Source organism: Geospiza fortis, unplaced genomic scaffold, assembly GCF_000277835.1.
Source record: "Geospiza fortis unplaced genomic scaffold, GeoFor_1.0 scaffold112, whole genome shotgun sequence".
In the NCBI taxonomy this organism is placed as follows: Eukaryota; Metazoa; Chordata; class Aves; order Passeriformes; family Thraupidae; genus Geospiza; species Geospiza fortis.
Genome location: NW_005054298.1, coordinates 18,051,266 through 18,070,162, shown reverse-complemented (window position 1 = coordinate 18,070,162; position 18,897 = coordinate 18,051,266). Strand labels below are relative to the sequence as shown.

Sequence of the window (18,897 nt, the reverse complement as noted above, 5' to 3'; positions counted from 1 at the left end):
TTGACTCACATTGGTCAGCACAATTCTGTGAACTTCCCTATTCTGCATGGCACAAGTGCAGCCCAAGAGCCAAGTGCTGAAAACTTTTCCACTTTGCAATGATTGCAAGAAAAAAACTAACCAAGAGCCTCAGACTAGCACTTTCTTGACTCCTAAGCTTCCAGTTCCAACATTCTCAATGCCCTTTCCCTGCCTGTTTAATTTAAACACACGAGCAGAATGTGCATTGCCTCAGACAGGATTACTGCTGATAAAATGGCAACCTGTATGATTTACAATAGTACTTCCAAAAGATGGATTGTTTATTACTTATTAGCATAAATGAAAAATCTTAATCTTTAAAGGTATGTCTCAGCATGTGAGAAAAGATGCAGACTTTAGTGATAGCATCTGTTTTATTTGCACAAAATTGGTGTTCTGCTTATAACGAGACCTGTTCTAGACGTCTAGCATTTTAGACAGAAAATAGTCTAGGCTCTAGATTCTGTTATCAATGTACTCAATGAAATAACAAAAATACAAGTATGAGGAAACAAAGAGAAAAAAGCAAAAAAAAGTTTATTAATCTACAGAGGCCTTGTAACAGAATAAAAAAATTCTCTGATATTGCTCTTTGATCTTACTATCCCACAAATATTTCACATACATCTATTGGTCTTATTATCAAAATGCTTGTTTTAATTTTAATTTTTGTACCCTAAAATAGGAAGCCATAGTTTGCCGCTTCATGTTAGTTGTTTCCTCAGGATGCCGCATAACCTCCATTGTGTCAACCTGGAAGACAAAACTCTGATGTTAGGACTGTTTCAGAAACACTGCAGACCCACCCCACCTTGCCTATGAAAGCTGGGTTCAGTTTTTGTTATAGTCATTCCTTCAGGTGTGAGTACTTCAGAATACTTTATCAGAGAGAGCAAGATGCAAGATACTGATTTTGGAGAGGTCTCTAAGCATTTTGAATTTTTTTTCATAGTGTAAGAGCACTCTAGATTTATCAGAGTACACTACTCAGCCAACGAAACAGCTGTCAAGTTGCAATACTTTAGGAACTGATTTCTAAAAGGTATTCCTTTTATTGCCACTACAATGAACTCCAACAGGACTTGTATCTATAAGAAGAGTTATCATATTTGTAATAGCCAGGAAGTAAATTGAACAGCCTCATTTTGCTCATGTATGGAAAAAAATACTGTAGGATAATGAGTGGCAAACAAAGTAGGTAGTCTCAGAACATCTAAGTCTGTTCCCTTCTCCTACTGTGGTTACTGTTAATTATACTTAATTATATAATATATAATTATTATATAATTATATAATTGTTATTATAATATATACAATTAATTATTTATATTACCATTTTGATGCCAAGAATCTCAGCAATATTATCCTACCGAACTGCCACAGCATACCACTTTTTCAGCATTGCAGAAGAGTTATTTTTAGAGGATATACATGGACAGTGAACATAGTGCTCCTTATAGATTTCAGTTATATTGTTAGTACAGCTGTTCATATAAAAATGAAACCAGAATTTATGAATGAGTCTAACTGTGGTTATCCATAACAAGCAGATTGTGTTGCTACCTTACAGCTCAACAAAATTAAAGAAAATTAACCAGCATCCTGTTTGCATGGAGCATTAACAGCATTTTAGCATTCACTTACTTTGTGGCAGTTTACCATCTGCTCTGACCAGGTGGCATTTGTATAAACCAGATAATGCTGTTGTCAGCACCTGTGCTACACTCTCCGGACTTTGCTCCACACAATCATTTCTAAAACTCACTGACTTAAGAACACTCTTCTGGACACTAAAATAATTGCTGAAAGATTACAGTTCTCAATAAAGTAACTGAGACTCTTACCTTCAGAAGGTATTTAGGAGACTGCATGCAAAATATAAAGGAAATGAAGCTCTAAGTAATAAAAGATAAAAAACCGGATTTTGTGTTGGGGAAGAAATCAAAAGAAATCTAGTGAGGTCAAGATTCAGAACACAGATGGCACAAATGAAGACAGAGTTCAATAAGGATGACCATAAAAACTTCAATATGTTTTTGTAATCTGTGATGTTCTGGCCCAGAGTGGCATACATGCACTGGTATACATTAAAAAAAGAATAAAAAAGAGAGATGCAGTTTGTTAACAGAACACTCTGTAATATATTCCAGGAAAAATGCCCTATCTGCACAGGTAATAGCAAACATCTCATGAGTTTATGTGACAAAGTAAGTATCAATGAACTAATCAAAACAGCAGGCATGCCCATGGGGAAGGATATGGGAATGTTTCAAGATTATCTTGGAAAGACATCTAGTTTCTGAGGATTGTTATCTAAATCTCTAGTAAAGGTCAGGTAGAAGACACAAGCCATAACAGTGAGCACTGACAGTAAATTCAGAATAACTGGTAATATTTAATGTTAAAAGACACACAATTTAATTTTAAATAAGATTAAATAAAGAACAAGAGCAAATAGCTTGAGGACTGATCTGAGCCCAAATGCCAATGAAAATGAGGTTTTAAATAGGATTCTTCTCTGTCTAGAAAAGCGGAGACTCAGTGATGTTTTTGGAGATTGACCACTCACAGCCTCCTATATCCATATCTCATATATCTGCTGGTCAATAAAGGGCAGTATCATCTCCTTTTCATAGCTGCTTGTTTTCACCAAAACTGTAGAATCTTGCTATCTTGGGACTGCCACTCTATCAAATACGGCTTACAACTGCTGGGCTCAAAAGAGTTTTGTTTTGGTTTGAGGTTTTTTTGGGGCGGCAAAGGGAATGAATGCACAGAAAGACAGATGGTCAGAAACACTCACAGAGGAGATGTAAAACAATTTTTCTCAGAAAATTAGGCTGAAAGCAGTATTGTTAGATTTCTCTTCCTATGAATGAAGTTGTAAATTCAGATCTCTGCAATATGTAAGAACTAGAATAAATTTCCAAATCTTTTTGACAAGGAACGTTTGAAATTTTCATCAGAAAAATTCTGATAGACCCTGAAGCTGAGGGGATTTTCTTCAACAGTTTTTAAGAAATTTTGTCTCTAATTAATGTACAACACTGCTTGTCTGTGAAGCCACACAATTTTATGGTAGGGCAACAACCTCACGTACAACAGACAATAGGCCTTCTCACAAATGGCTTGCTAGAAAGTGACAGAGCATAAAAAGAATGTCATGATCTAAGAATAAGAATGTCATGGTACCTCATATTTTAAATCACTAGCTTCTCTTTTTAAACAAAAATGAAGATATTTCAACTATTAAGTCACATTTTTACATGACAGCCATAGTGACCTACAATATGAATTCATATAATTACAACTGTAATGGAAAACAGCCTGACCTACAAAAGTCAAACTGTTTCATCACTAAAAAGATTCCTTCTAATAGTTTTGAAACAATATTAAAAGAACGATTTATGACATTATGTCACCTTATGAAGTCACTCCAAATTATGACTTTCTACATATTGACCACACCTGCTGCTGGCATGGTATGAAATACTATAAAACCAAAAAATATGTTAAGCAAAAAATCCTCCTAAATTAAATAATCATAAAAAACTTCCAAACAAAATTATTACATTTGGATTTTTAAAACAAATTTAAAAATAATAATTTAAAATATGTTTCCTGAAATTGTTTTAATTAGGTGCTTTAAAAATTCTACGAAATAGTTTATTTTATCTAAAAAGTATGGAAATTAACATTTTCTGAATAGTGTTGCACTTCTGCATGTCTTTTCTTTTAGCTCCTTTTAAAAAGTTTGAAGGATGAGTAAAGCCCACTTAAACAGTACTTATTAACTGACTGTGTTTAGTAAAGCTCTAGAAGTGAACTGCTCTATTACAATCCTGCTGTATCACTAAAATGCCTGCTTAGAAAGCTTGTGCTGAATATAGCTGGATGTAGAAGACAAAGTGTATGTAACACAAGAAAACTGGAAAGGTCACCCTTCAGCACTGAAAGCATTTACACCAGACAGGAAATAATAGTCTGAAATCCACATCTGTATTTGCAGGTACAGTGAAGGATATAGACATCTGGATGACATAAATCACCACACTGATGTTTGAGCCTGAGCTCCAAATATCAGAAGATAACATGAAGAAATAGAAAACTCAAAACATAAAATTTTGTAGACTTTTGAACAGTTGCTGTTACCACTCTTGTTTTAAAAATTTATTACTGTTTGCTTTGAAAAAAACCCAAACCCCTAAACATTAACTAAGCTAACTATAACAAGTACCACTTAGGAAGCAGGGAGGGAGTGTACATACCATCAGCTTCAAGGGACAACAGTTTCCTCACAAATTAAGTGTATGCAGTTGTAATCCTACTAAGTGCCATAAAATTATCCCATCTTTTTTCAGTTATGCCACATACTTTCATGGCAAAATTCAGCAACATTTAAATTCTACAGTTCTTCTTACAGAATAGTGGTTCTGCTGAGTAATGTTTTTCCAGTTATCTACCAGTCACAAACACCTCCTCTCCTGGTTTTTCACTTTCAAGTTGAATCAAAAAGAAATATATATATTTGCAAAAAATTGTTTTGCCTTTCATACTGTTAAATACACTATTCAAATTTTACCTAGTAAGACTTCTTTCTAGATCAAAATTGTCAGAGGAAAACCTTGACCCCTTTGGAATAGAAGGACTATTGATATTGATGTAACAGATTCCACTCCAAAGGTTTAACATTAGTAAATTGATTCTTCACTGAATTCTACAATAGGGTCATCACAAAAACTGGAAACCATACTCCAGGCCAGGGTGCATGTTACTGGTAGTAAAGACAGACACTTATGTGGTAAGACCCTCACTCTATACCCACATCAGCTAAGTATTGTGTAGACAGTCTCGCTGTAGTATTTATAAACAACTGCCTGTCCTCGAAGGGAACACTACTGACCTTGATACGCCCAGCACTGAGCTGCGGAGGCAGAGACCGAGATGCTGCTGTCACTCTGGCTCTTGCTTGTGCCAAATTACCTGTTCAAAAAGAAAGAAATTCATACTGCAAAAACTATTCAAGAAGCTTAGAAGAGAAAAATTTTTACTGTGTAAAATCAGTTTGTACAATAGTACTAAAAATAGCAGACACCACCACACTTCTTCCACACCCCTCTCATTACCAGTTGTGCCTGCAGAGCATTCAGCACAGGCATGACGGAGTGCAGTGTTGATTTAGAGGGGAGGAAAAAGTCTGTGATAAGGTGGTATGTCACTGACCTTAGCTACTGAGCTGATGAAAACAATGACAGCACAAAGGCATACAGCTCAATCACTAGTAATCAATTTCTCTGTGACTCATTGAGAGATTTCAAAGAGCAAAAAGACTACAGAATCAATCTTGTTTCTGTGAAATCACATGGATCTTCAAGTGTTACGACAGTATCTTAAACTCACAAACTAACGAGAGAGATGAGAAAATGATAAGACAGCACCATTTTTTGACCTTTTGACATATAATTCTCAATCTTATTGTAACTCCAGGTTTTTAAAGACTGACTCAATTTCCCTGGCAAAAATATATTGTAGTGTCAAGCGACTTTTTTAAAATGTAAGGTATGACGTGTCCTAAACTTTTTCTTCTGTACTTGTAGAAAGCCAAAGTCATCACAAAATAGCTTTTCAAAATAAAGCCTAGGAGAAGAGAGAGGAAGTGATATCGGACTTGCATATGCAAGACACTCTGTATATTTCAAAGTTTTAGCAAGTCTAGCACAAGATGTCCAAATGTTTTCTCTGGCTATATCTTCAGAGGCTAAACTGTGATTAATAGCATTGAAAGAACCCTTTGAAGCAGGATTGGTGACATCAAAGCCCTAATCCATGGGTGGCAGGATTTTTATAATGAGTGGGAAGCATTTTAACACATTTCAAAGGATTTACAGCATGAATAAACAATAGGCCTCTGCAGATGTACCACACACCTTTCAGAACCAGAACACATAAATAAGTGTCTATTTTAATTTAAATGTAAATAAAGTGTTAACACTTCTTTCAGATGCTAAATGACTTGTTTGCATCAACTCCGGTGTTTAGCTGTTAGCTTTACAGAAAGGCAGTAACTCTAAACAGTCTTCAGAGTTTTGCTAAACTCTGCATTACATAACTAGTAAGGAGGCATGATGGGAAAAACGAAAACCAAGAACACCAAATCGCCAGTAAAAAAAATCCAAACGCTGGTAATAATTCCCTAAGGGAGCAGAGCAAATCCAGTGTCCACTGTAACACTGAACGGAACTTTTGCTCTTACTTTCCTGTGAAAAAGAAAAATACCAAACCCCCCAAAAGAATCTGGAGGCTAGCACTCAAACACAGCACTCTTGCACTCTTCACTCCAACATTCTGAATTCATTTAAAGAAGTATTTATCTTTTAAGCTGCTGGCACTGGTATTGACACAACAGTGCAAAACGGGCATGTCATTTCCAGATCTAACATCGTCTGTTACCGGACAGTTTAAATCATGCTCCAGAAGCACAAGGTATGGCCACTATTCTGGAAACTGCTTTAGGCTGTTATACTGTGTCTGCTAATGAGAACCACAACTGTTTGGGAAATCTGGAATATTGATGCACATGCAGGGTACATACTGTAAATACATGTATCTCTCCAAAGTTAAAATGAGGACTTTAATGAACAAGTAGATAGTGAAATAATTTTTCTCCCAGCTGCAATTTTGTTATTTTTGTATGTTAGAAATTACTCTTTTGGGCCTTTCTTGGCTAAAAGAGCTTGGAAAGGTTGTTTTTGGCTAAGTTTCAGATTAGCAAGTCTAAAGCTTAAAAACCTGGCACTGAAAAACTGATAACACATGATAAAAGAGGAGAGTTGGAAGAAGATAGGACTTTGAATCAGACTGTTTAAAATTACTAAAATTTCGTTGAATTTTATAAAAACGTTAAAAACTCTAATAATGAAATAAAATTTAAAATGGTTCTATAACTGCTCAAGGTTCACCACGCTCACTGCTGGCATTAGGTTTCTAGGGTTCATAATTAATACCCCTGAGATCTCCCTTAGTTTCTCGTACAAAACTAAAACTAAACATTTCTGATCTGGTAAGCCAAGTAAATAAATAAACCTTTTAATTAATCACAAATCTTTAGTGACTTCACAAACAAAAAACAAAACAAAAAAACCACCAAACAAACAAACAAAAACCCAAAAAAACCCAAAGTGTTCAGTACCCACTTAAAAAAAGAAATGTTTTACCTATCATGCCTTTGTTCACTAGTTACTTCCTTCTAGGAATGAACTCTTACTAGTGCTTATTTCATGTGTCAAGTGAATTCCTATGTAATTACTTGTAGCATTACATTGGATCCATGGAAAAAATATTACTAGGACTTTCTTTTTCAGCTGAAACACAAAATGATACTTCAATAAAAATTTCTGAATTACTTATCCCATGTAGCTCATGCTCAGGAAAAGTAACTACCAATCTTTAACATGTCTAAGCCATTAAAACTAATGAACAGAATTAATGTGGTTTGAAAATTAGTCCACATAATAAGAAATGTTTCACCCAGGGTTAGCATGGTGTTCACAGTCAGTAAAATTTGGCACCTATCCCTGCATTTGATTTTCATTTACAAGGTAATTTATACCTTAACACACAAAAAATAATTAAATGTTAATCCACTTTGTGAAAAGCATCAGCATCTAAAGAACGAATGTTTATAGGTAATAACATGGGTAGCTTGAACTGTCATGGGTTCCTTGAAAGGTTTAACTGGTTAAAGGGTGAAAGATTGCACTGTGCTTTTCAGAGATCCAGCTTCACACCAATTATATAGTCAAAACTTTAGACAAAATACAAATTACACCCTTGCAGACCAAATGCTACCTACATTAAATCCAAGTCCATAAAATGGACCAATTAAGTCATATAAAACCCTCTCAAAATTGTCTTATGTTTTGGAGATTTGTTTTTGGTGGGTTTTTTTTTTTTTTTTTTAGTTTTTTGGTTTTTTGTTTCGGTTTGGGTTTTTTTTTTTGGTTTTTTTGGGGTTTTTTTGTTTGTTTTTTTTTGAGGGAGGGGAAAGAAATTTAATGGTTAAAGTTAGGATTCATCTTTTAAACATGTACATGCTTAATTTTACTCACATGCACTTCAGTTCAGTGGGACTGCTCATCTGAACAATTAAGGCTCCTACCTATGCACATGGATCAGAGACTAAGGTCTCTGGGATTCATTGTGACAATGAAGGAGTCAGTCAGACCTTATGTTTCTCTTTTTTGCCTCTGTTCAATAAAGTTAAGAATTAAGTTAAAACATTCTCTTTAATGCTTTGAGAAGTTTCAAAAGTTTGTGAAATGGTCTTAGAGTTTTCAAGGGAAAAAGAAGTAGCACAAAATCTACTCACTCCCTGATAAGCTTAGTGTCAATGCTCAGCAAACCTCCCTTTGTCTTGAAGCTGTTTACAAGATCTCACATCTCTGCAAAAATGTTCTTCACTGATGCCTCTTTTCAGCTAGGTGAGAAAGACCATATTATCAAAGAACTGCATCTCTTCTATTATGCAAAGCCAAAGCGAAGAAGTTTTGGAAGTCTTTACATCACACACAAAGAAGAAATGTGTTTTTTTTCTTTTTGGACTTGAAGTGGTCTCCAGATCTCAAAAAGGACTAGCCAGCATTCCTGGCTTCTCATTTGCATTCCTGGTAGTAACTCACTGTGTGATCTGGTTGAATTAATGATTGGTCTGGCTGCTGACTTTATGCATTAATTAGAAAAAGTACACTCTGACTGGATGTTCTGATGTTACCTATGGTTTGTGCTTCATTTATTCTTAGGTGATGGGTTCTGTAAGCAGTACCAAGCAAATATTAGCAATATCAACACTGTATTTATAATCTCATTTTGGTTATGCCTGCAATAGATCACTCCTCCCAAAGTAAGAGCATGCCAGGTAAGAAATATGTTAAACTTTGATACAACATTCAGTTTGTGAAGTGCAAATGACTTACAGAGAAAAAGCCTAATGACAATGTCACCGTACTGTACATGTTGCACCAGGGATATTACTATTGTATAGAGGGCAAGTACAAGCTCTTTCCTTATCCTCATATATTTTATTAATTTCTTTCATGCTTTTAGTTCAGATAAAGAGGGGTTACTTCAAACATCATTTAGATACAGTATAATATGGTCAGAAATGCTACAACGCATTCATATCTCACTGATGTTACTTCTAATCACAGCTAAGCACTCACACTCCAGAAGAGGTACAGGACCAGACAATGTCTCTGACATACTCAGATTCTTCTCTGTCTTTCCTTTCAGTACATTTTATCTGGCCAAAGGAAGTTGACTGCTTATCTCCATAATGCATTTTCATCTTCTGCTACTGTAAGACTAAGCTTTTAGCTCAAGTACAAATGAATACATGTACTTTTTTATTGGGTACTAATTTGAATCTGTCTATCAAAACTCTGCTCTTTTGAGTCATTGAGAGTCATTGAAGTAATTTAAGCTAATCTTGTGCAATAAAAAAGCAAAGAATCCAATTTTCTCATATACTTTACATTCTACGCAAGAATGTATTTATAAAAATACTGCCTGCAGAGCACAACTATCAATACAGATAGACCTCAACTACTGCTTCTTCTGAAAAGACAATTACTTTACTTTCTATTAAAAATAAAATAAAGAAATATTATTTCCAAAATCAGAAACATATAATGAAACAGAATCTAATCAGCATAGATTATTCCCACCTGGGAATAATCTAATCAGCATAGATTATTCCCACCTGGGAATAATCTAATTATGAATATTTGCTTCAGGAGAAAAAATATGCATGTTTTTGGCCCAGATTATTTGAAATGAAAAATCCATGCCATAGTGAACTGAGGAATTCTGATACTGATTCTCAATTAGATTAAAGATTTCTTTAGTCTTTTTAGCATGAAGTAGACACCAGTCATATTTACAGATAACTAAAAACTTTACATTGCTAGACTGGGATTGGAGAACTTGACTGTAAGTTCAGCGCTGTTATGCTTTCTATTGCACACATTGCAGGCACTTCAGTGGTCACTTCCCACATCAGGAAGGCACACACTGGCACATACACAGCACCACGTCTACAGCAACAAATAAAACCTTGCTTGTAAGCATCAACACTGCCATGTTAACCTATTGTTTCAACACAGTAGGTTAGTAGGCTTCTTGTAGAATGGAACAGAGACACAGCAGCTGAGATGGAATGAAGGTCAAACTGCCTACTGTATTCTGTACATATCTACATATATAGTATCTATACATACTACAGATCTGTGAATGTATGATGTCAGTAAGAAAGGTCTTAACTTTTATCCTTACCTACTAAACAAGAACAATTTATGGTACTAATTAAACTAGTTAATGCTACTGCCCAAGGTATTTTTCTAACACAACCTTGAGTAGTAACTGCTGCTTTAAGCAACATGCCCAATTTTCAAGCTAAATTGAACAAATGTGTATTCATCAACTCGACTGGGAGTATGTTCATTGAAACACGGACCTCGCCTGAATTCTCATGGGCACAGTATGTGGTCAGAGGACATACAAGAAACCTTATGTGATTCTCATAGTCCTGGGACATGACCAAACTTACAGACAGTAGGCAAACCATGTATGGTACAGCCTGACAATATGATAAAAAGGTTCCTAGGCACAGGCCAAGGGATGATCATGTGGTTCTGGAAAACAGAGTGGCAGAGCAGGGACTAGATTGCTATCTGGCCACAGGCAGGAGGGCATAGGCTGGGCACCTCTGTCCAAACACAGGACTAAGGATAAGAGCGGCACACTAGGTACAGTGAGCGCTAACTACCTGAAGCTGCACCTAGACAAAAATAAAATACACTTTAAAAGTTTGGAAAAGGAAGAATTCTTGTATAAACAACACTGCAATTTTCTACTGCTTCATGTTCACCATTTTCTTTAGTCATGTCTGTAGCCTGACTAGCTGGACACCTGACCAACTGGCTGGCTGAAGAGAGGCTGGTCACAGCCTGATCCAGTCAGGCTTCCAGCTCCTGCATTAGAGAACAAATTGGCTCTGCTTTTTATGATTTATATGTTGTCAGAAGACATGGGCCATTTCTTTCAGATATGGTCCTTAGCAATTTCCTTACCTATCTCTTGTAGCGCACAGTTTGATGCTATTGTATGTAATCAGCTCAGTACAAAAACCCTTGAGTTCTCTGGGGAACAGAGGACACAACACTGCTACTGTCAGGACAGTACCCCTCCATCAATATGAGGTGTTCTGCTGCCCCAGCAGATTGGCTTGCTACCACATCTGTAACTGAGATCAGAAAAAAACTACAGAGGTGAATTTTCTGTGAAACTTCATTGTTGAGGAATTCTTCACGGATTTTATTGGTCAAAATAACCTTGTTCTACTTACATCTAACTCAGGCTGGACAAGTTTATTTCTTCTTCCAGAGGTATGTAGAAGAATAATTCTAAGACCATACACAGGTTGGAAATATAGTTATCCTACACTCTGATTCAGCTCTAGTCTCCCTCATTGTTTTATGTAGTTGATATATTTCCTCTTGCATGTTATGTAAGAAATCCCCTCCCAAATCATATATGCTTCATCCAGAAAAGTATGATTATAAAGAACATAATAGCTATTGTTCTATCTATAAAGCTTTGTAGTGCTCAGTTTAACTTGAGTCCAAATAAGTTTGTGCAAGAACAGTAAATAAACAGGAAATCCAGGTGAAGTCAAGAACTGTGATTTCTAGCCCTTTGCTTGTATATCCAGAGATGTTAATTCTCCATACAATGTTTAAAAATTTACAGTATATATTCTATCACTCAGGACCTGCTGCTGAAGCTGCTCCATACATATACACTCTGGTCAAAATCCTGCTAAAGCCCATGAAGATTCCAAATGAATTCAGTGACAAAAATTCAGGTGTAAAGATGCAGCTGAAAGCACATGGAAAAAATTATGGAACATTTTCTCTGACCTCACTATGACTATCACTATCCCCAGTCGTCGGGATCCTAAGGCTAGGTAGGCTAAAAAACGGTGTCAAAACCACGTTTTGAAACTTCAAGGCAAGAACTGTCTTTTTAAAGTGTTAATTTAAGATGAAACAAGGTTACAGAACTTTTATAAAAGTCCCAGACCTTCCCATTTCTGAAATGCAGGCATTATTGATGTTGACAACTAATTTAATCAAGTCTCAAAGGCTTCTCAACTGAACCATTGCTCCCCTGGATGTCAGCACTTCAGTGTATTATAACAGGTGATACAAAATCAGTTACTTCTGCAGTAATGCAAAACATTAATTATATTTGTATCTCTGCTCTTAATGAAATAAAGACTCATTCATACAAATATCCACAAACACATTCGCTTTGTCACACGCTGTGACCTGCTATCCAGGCAGCTCAATTAACCGCTCCTGCATCAAGACAACTCAGGCTGGAGTAAGAAAGCCAAAGTCAAATAATAATAGATAATGCTGGTTCAGTAAAGTACCAGCCTTTACAGCTTGCTGTAAGGTGAAGGAATAAAGAAAAATTATATAAGTACAAAATCATAGTAAGACTGCATGAAATATTCTGAAATGAGTATACAAGCTCTAGCACAGAGATTTATTTTCCACCCACTACATTCATCCTTTAGATATATTAATCCCTTAATGCAATTATTTTGAAGGAGTGGGAAATATAAGCACATTCTTTGTTAAGGACACACCAAAAAACATCATGGACATTCATATGAGTAAGATTATCTGAATAGTCAAGAAAGTTATCTGCTCTGAAAACTCATTAGGAAATTTTAAAATAATGCTCTTCTAGGATTTGATCTTCAGAGCTACTGAATGCTTCCAATGACATACTGAGCATCTCTGACATAGTTTGTTTGGCCTTACAGCACACAGTGCCTATTAAAATTGTCAAGTAAACTACTCATTAAAACAATGGTATAATTCTTTGAATATTTCTCTATTTAAATTCTGTATATGGTGCACAGTGAAACCCCACAGCCTACCTGTTAATATTAAAAACAGTAACATCTTTTATGTGATGTATCTTTTCTCCTATTATCCTCAATACCAATAGATTTTGAATTTAATTAGTATACAATGCAGTGTTAAGATAAATTACTATGCACTACTGTGAAATCATGTTTATTACAGGATTGAGAAGTTAGGCCAGAAACATGAAAATTGGGAAAGGTATCTCTTCTGAGAAAAAGGTAAAGAAAAACTATTCACAAGATTTGTTCTAGAGAGATTGATCTACTATAAATCAAATCAGTAAATTAATTAGGATCTATTCTTAAAATTGTCCACTTCTACTTTTATTAGAGTTCAATTTGCAAGGACTCGGAGACAAAAAAAAAATCTATGCCCCCTCGCTCATTTTCAGTATAATATAATCTGTGAAGTCTGAGATTAAAAACCAGCATAATTCTGTTTGGGTAACACCCCTTACCAAACATAACTGTGGTAAATCTAACTTGACAATTCTCAGCTGTTGTGCTTACTGCCACGTGCAATTCCAGAGATTCACTGACACTATTTATAGGGAGTAATTCTCAACAGTAAATGATTGTTATGCTTTATATAAAGCTTTAGCAGGACTGAGACCTTAACTTTGATCTGATAGATGGCTCTGTTTCTAGATGAGTTCCATTCTTAGGGCTATTTCAGAGCATTTTTTGGATCCTATTGCTAGTAAGTTTTATGAGTATCTGTACTGCATTTGTCCTGTGATGCAAAACCTTAGGACATGAAGAAAAATAAACACTGAGCTGTAAAATGCTCAAGTGCAGAACTCTAAAAAGTAATTCATCACTCTACCTCCCAAAGTCAGTTAAGCTACAATTAATTGAGTTTACTGATGTCCCACATCTGCAACCCAGTAAAGTTCATGACTGTTATGATGCACAGCTGTGGTTTAAAGCCTCTCTTTGCATACAACTCACTGGCAGCAGAGCAAAAACTATTTTTGTGTTTTTAACATACAGACCAGTTAGAAGTAAGAAATCCTCCATGTCCTGAGTGAAATACACAGCTTCCATTAACTTTACCAAGATTCTTACAAAATATAAATTCTGATTAATTTTAAAGTAGAGTACTGTAATTACAATGACTTTGTTTCCAATTCATTTGATTTAAGAGTGCTTGATCTCTTAAAGGTGAAAATACTAACACAAAAGTACCATTATAAGAAGATTTTATTGTGGAATAAATTAGTAAAATTAAAATGTATTTGAGCCTTTGGTTCTATTGTGATACATAGAAATAAGAGGAAAAATACACTAAACACAATCGGAAACATGCTGTATTTCAGTGAACTACACACACCAGACCAAGAGACCTACCACTAAATATCGCCAGAGCAAGGACCTGTGCTCAATAGGAGAGCACAGTGACAAACATGACAGCTCAAACCTACCAGGTATAATGAAAACAGTGGCAAAGCACCTATGATTTTGACTTGCCAAGATTACATTCTGTGTATGCCCAGTAGTATCTGTTCATGGGACTGAAATGCAAGAAAATCTCTTTCTGACTCGTTTCTGACTCGTCATGAGGAACCATGCGCTATCACAGTTACACACAAGTTACACACAAGTTAAAGATAGTACCCTTGTCACCAAGAAGTGGTGAAAAGCAGTTCTCTAAAGTGATTTTGCAAAAGGCCATAGTTCTTTTGTTCTGTAGTGTGCATAAAGCTAACCTGAAACATTTTTTTCACATTTTCTCTTAGCACATGGCCTGTTAGTTGTTTGTTTTGGTTTTGTTTGTAAGCAAACATACACTATTTATAATTACTCTCCATCTAAGGTTTGTAAGCAAGATTAGAGACCCAAAGGCAGAAACAACACAGACTAAAAATCAATATTGAGGAGGGGAAATGACCTTTAGACAGGTGAATTATAAGTAACTAGTGCCTGGAAAAAATTCTACATTGGACAAAAAAATTACCTTGTTAAAACACGACTAAGCAAACCCTTCATCCCAGTTGTGAAAACTCTCATCCCAATTCTCTTTGACAGAGAATTATATTTATGTTTAAATATATATTATATTTATGTTTAAATATATAGGCACCACATACAAGGAGTGTTTTTAAGCAATGATATACATATTATATAATGGATATAATGGATACTCCATTACCCTAATGCATGAGCAATACCCAGGGCTACTAAAGTTATTAAATATGATGTTGCTGTAGTATTTCTTCTGTTGCTTCTATCTCTTCTCTGTAGCTAAGCAAAACCCCTACTGATCCTCAGAGCAAGGACAAGGATGTTTTGCAGTATCTCTACTCTTCTGGCGGGAAGGCTGGAGGATTTCCCTTTCCCCTCCTTGCAGAAGATAACTTTCTCAAAGTTCTAAAGACCTGTGAGTCATGGCAAGGACAAAAGTCTGCAGAAATTGTGTAGAAGAGTAGAAGATCTTGTTGTGATGCAGCTTTTCAAAAAAGATAAAACCTTGCAGCCTCAAAAACCCCCAGGAGTGCTTTGCCCAAGTAGTCCAACAGCACCACCCCTTATAGGTGATGCTGCAAAAATTATCGAGTATCAGGACAGTGAGCAAAATGGTCTAACTCCTCAATGCTGTACCAAGACTGTCCTTCATTTTTCCAACAAAAATCCTCTATTCTTACAAGGGGACTCTATTTTCTACTTCATGTGATTCCTTTTCTCTCTGATGCTTTACCAGCAACAGTGATAAACTAAACCCAGAGACAATCAGGAATATATTCTATCTGAATGGGAACATGCATATTCATCTACAGTAGTGGCAGCACAAGAAGCTCTGTCTATAGGAAAAAAGTGACAGATGTGGAAGCAAATGGGAGAACTGTTGGGTTAAATCAGAATACATTCATTCAATTTTGAAGTTAAAGGTCCCTAGAAAGTGCAGATTTCAAAACACACTGAACATGACTAAATTTCCACTGAAAGATGAAAAAACAAGCTGTATATGCTACAAAATTAGTTCCAGAATGTTTAAGTTCCAATGTCTCATATGAGTAGTTGCATACTCTATTAACAATAAATTACTATTACAAATGTATATTTAATGTCCTCCTGTTAATTTCTGGCCCTTTAAACTGCACAGACTGCTACTGTGAAATAGAAGCATTTGTTGAGGAGGGATAAGTGTACTTGATAAATTACAAGGATTAACATGATCTTAAATTAGTAAAAGAATTTAGCTTTTTAGTATTTATTTTCTTGATGCTGCTCAGTTTTTGACAGGGGAAGATATGACAGTTATATAAATATACTTCAAACAGAGGATCATCTCAGGGTGGGAAAAGCATCTTTTTGTTCTTTTTGGTATTTAAAGAACTACATTTTCCGTCCTTGTCAGCCCCACGATTTCAGGCTGGCATTCCCTCACGCCTCTGGGACAGCACCACCCAGTGGCTGCAACACGTATGGGAGACCGCGCTTGGCAAAACCCAGCTACACTGTGCGTTCCAGAGATTGCTGCCAGCAGATGTGAGAGCGTGCTCTCACTCATCTTCAAACAAAACATCACACATACTGCCAGAAAGCCCACTGCAAGTCAGGGTTACCTGGAAAGATGGAATATGGCTTCCCATGTAAATTACTAACTTTTGCATTAGTTAGTAATTGACCAAAAGCTGTACCAAGATTATGAATCTTAATCTGTATTTTTTCTGGTTTTCTTTAGGAATGAAGCACATGTTGAGTGGAGGGAAGAGGGCTAACAGACACGGACAGAGTACAATGGCATACATGCACACTCACTATTCTTTTGTTTACAAAAACATCTTTGTAGAAAGTTAAAAGAATAGCATTATCTTTCTTCACTGAGCAGATGAAGTAGCATTGCCAGCAATGCCTTCTGTTCTCAGCCAAACCTTTCATTTATCTTGCAAGCTGCCAAAACTAAACCTGGCAACAATCTGATTTTAGAACACAGAGGCCCCAACACAGGATGTGAATGTCAATTATATCAGACAGCTGGAAAAAAAGAGCAAAATCACAAAGGCTTTTAAAAAATAAAAATTATATAAGAGCTTGAAGCTATTCTTATAACACCATGCATAGAAGCACATGCACAATAATGTTTTTATCAGGATGTCCTGTACCAACTTGACAAATACAGAAAACACTTAACTTGCTGTGTGCTCTTCATGGAAAGGTAAATGGAGGGAGAAAGCATTCAATTAATGTAAATAGGAAACAAGCAAGGAATGTAAGAGACCCAAAAGAGTAGGTAAAATACACCAGCATGGTAACTGTACATTAACTGCAATGAGAAGTATCTCTTACTGAATCTTCTATGGATCTCAGGCAAAACACTCAAGTTGAGTGCTGCTGCTACTGATAATAACTCTATAAGGCCAGAAAAATATGAATTTGCATGAAGGCATCAGCATTCTGATTTAAAAATAGCAATAAAATAAAAAGTATATTTGCAATAATTTGGACTGATAACTGGAACAAAGCACCTAATTGCTTTCATTCTGACAATAGCTCCAAGGTATAAAACAGCTTGTAAAGAGGGGTGTGGAGGCACATTTGACCATGTGTGAGCTTTCTTTCTTGCTTTGCTTGATCAGAATCTCTTTTATCAACTTAACACAGACTCAAATGTAGAGTAGTACTAGATAGAAAGATCCTTTGTTCCCCACTTGGGCACAAACCAATCCTCCATCATAAACTATATTCCTCTCCTAAACTCATTATAGCTGAAAGGAGAAGCAGATTCCTCACTGGATCCTCACCTCTCAAGGACCTCTGAAAGTTTAATTTGAGGTGGGGTAGTCGAAAGCCTTTCAATTGCAGGAAGAATTACCCTGTAACAGGAACCTATCCTCTGTAGTATATAAACAGATATTATGATATCAATTTTACATGAGCAAAAAAAGCTCAATATAATTTTTCTCCAGATGTTCTTTTTCTAAACAGAAATGTCAACAAAGGTTATATGCATCACCAGATGCTACAACTGGATTACTGACAGTCAAGAAATTCAAGGCAGAGAGCTGCTGCACAAGCATAGGATTGCATCTACAGCCAATGTACAATAAGCCTACCCGGCACTATCTAATGCATCTACCAAGTATTTCTATCTAAACATTCAACCTCATCTCCATATGTTAGCTCACAACAGTTCTGCAATCTAGTACAATCCATTGTATTTAGATTCAATATTACATACTTTTCTCACCCATTATAAAAAAGATGCTTTAAAAGTATTGAGAGAAATATTCATTTGCTGGCTTGTTTGCAAGGATACTGCAGAACTATCATTTGCATATGGTACTGGCATTCTGGCATCTATCCATGAAGTAATGAAACTTCACCTTGCTGTTTTATTTAGCTACAGATCTGGCACTTTCATGTAAGTCAAAGTCAACAAGCTTTAAATCAATGGAATTACTTCTAGCCTATTAGTATATGGCTTCTATAATTTGTAAAAACTATGTATTACATCAGTGCTTCTAAATAGATGGATATTATCTCCAAAACACCTTGATCTATATCACATGATTTATGAACTGTAAGACACAGTACATAAGAATCTACCAACTGAGTACTGATCTTAGTAAAGGACTAGGAACTAGAAACTCACATATTTTTATCCTGCTCTGAGAATGAGCTCTTGCCCTACACATCTGATAATCTCCCTTTCTCTGGAGTCAGGGAAGAATCTTGCTGCACAAGATTCATGAAAGGAAACGAAATCTTGAAATCAGAGAACAAACAATCTGGAAAGAAGATATGATAAAATCATTGAAAAAAAAATTTGTCCAGAATCAAGTAAGAGTTTGAGAGGAACAGGTAGCTGAAGAAGTTACAATGTCAGCAAAGCCGTACAGAACATACCCGTTTTTGTTAATGGGCTAGAGAACAGC

The 18,897-nt window shown here is 35.9% G+C and overlaps 1 protein-coding gene across 1 annotated transcript in view; it reads right to left on the bottom strand.

The window, feature by feature from the left end:
- Window positions 1–18,897, bottom strand: part of MYO3B (myosin IIIB) — a 191,987-nt gene that overhangs the window by 71,772 nt on the left and 101,318 nt on the right. The window contains exons 24-26 of the mRNA XM_031058556.1: window positions 18,869–18,897; window positions 4,925–5,004; window positions 697–774 (exon numbers count right to left, since the gene is read on the bottom strand). The exon at window positions 18,869–18,897 is cut by the window's right edge and continues 53 nt beyond it. Coding sequence (XP_030914416.1) covers window positions 697–774; window positions 4,925–5,004; window positions 18,869–18,897 — 187 coding nt within the window. The remainder of the gene's footprint in view (window positions 1–696; window positions 775–4,924; window positions 5,005–18,868) is intronic.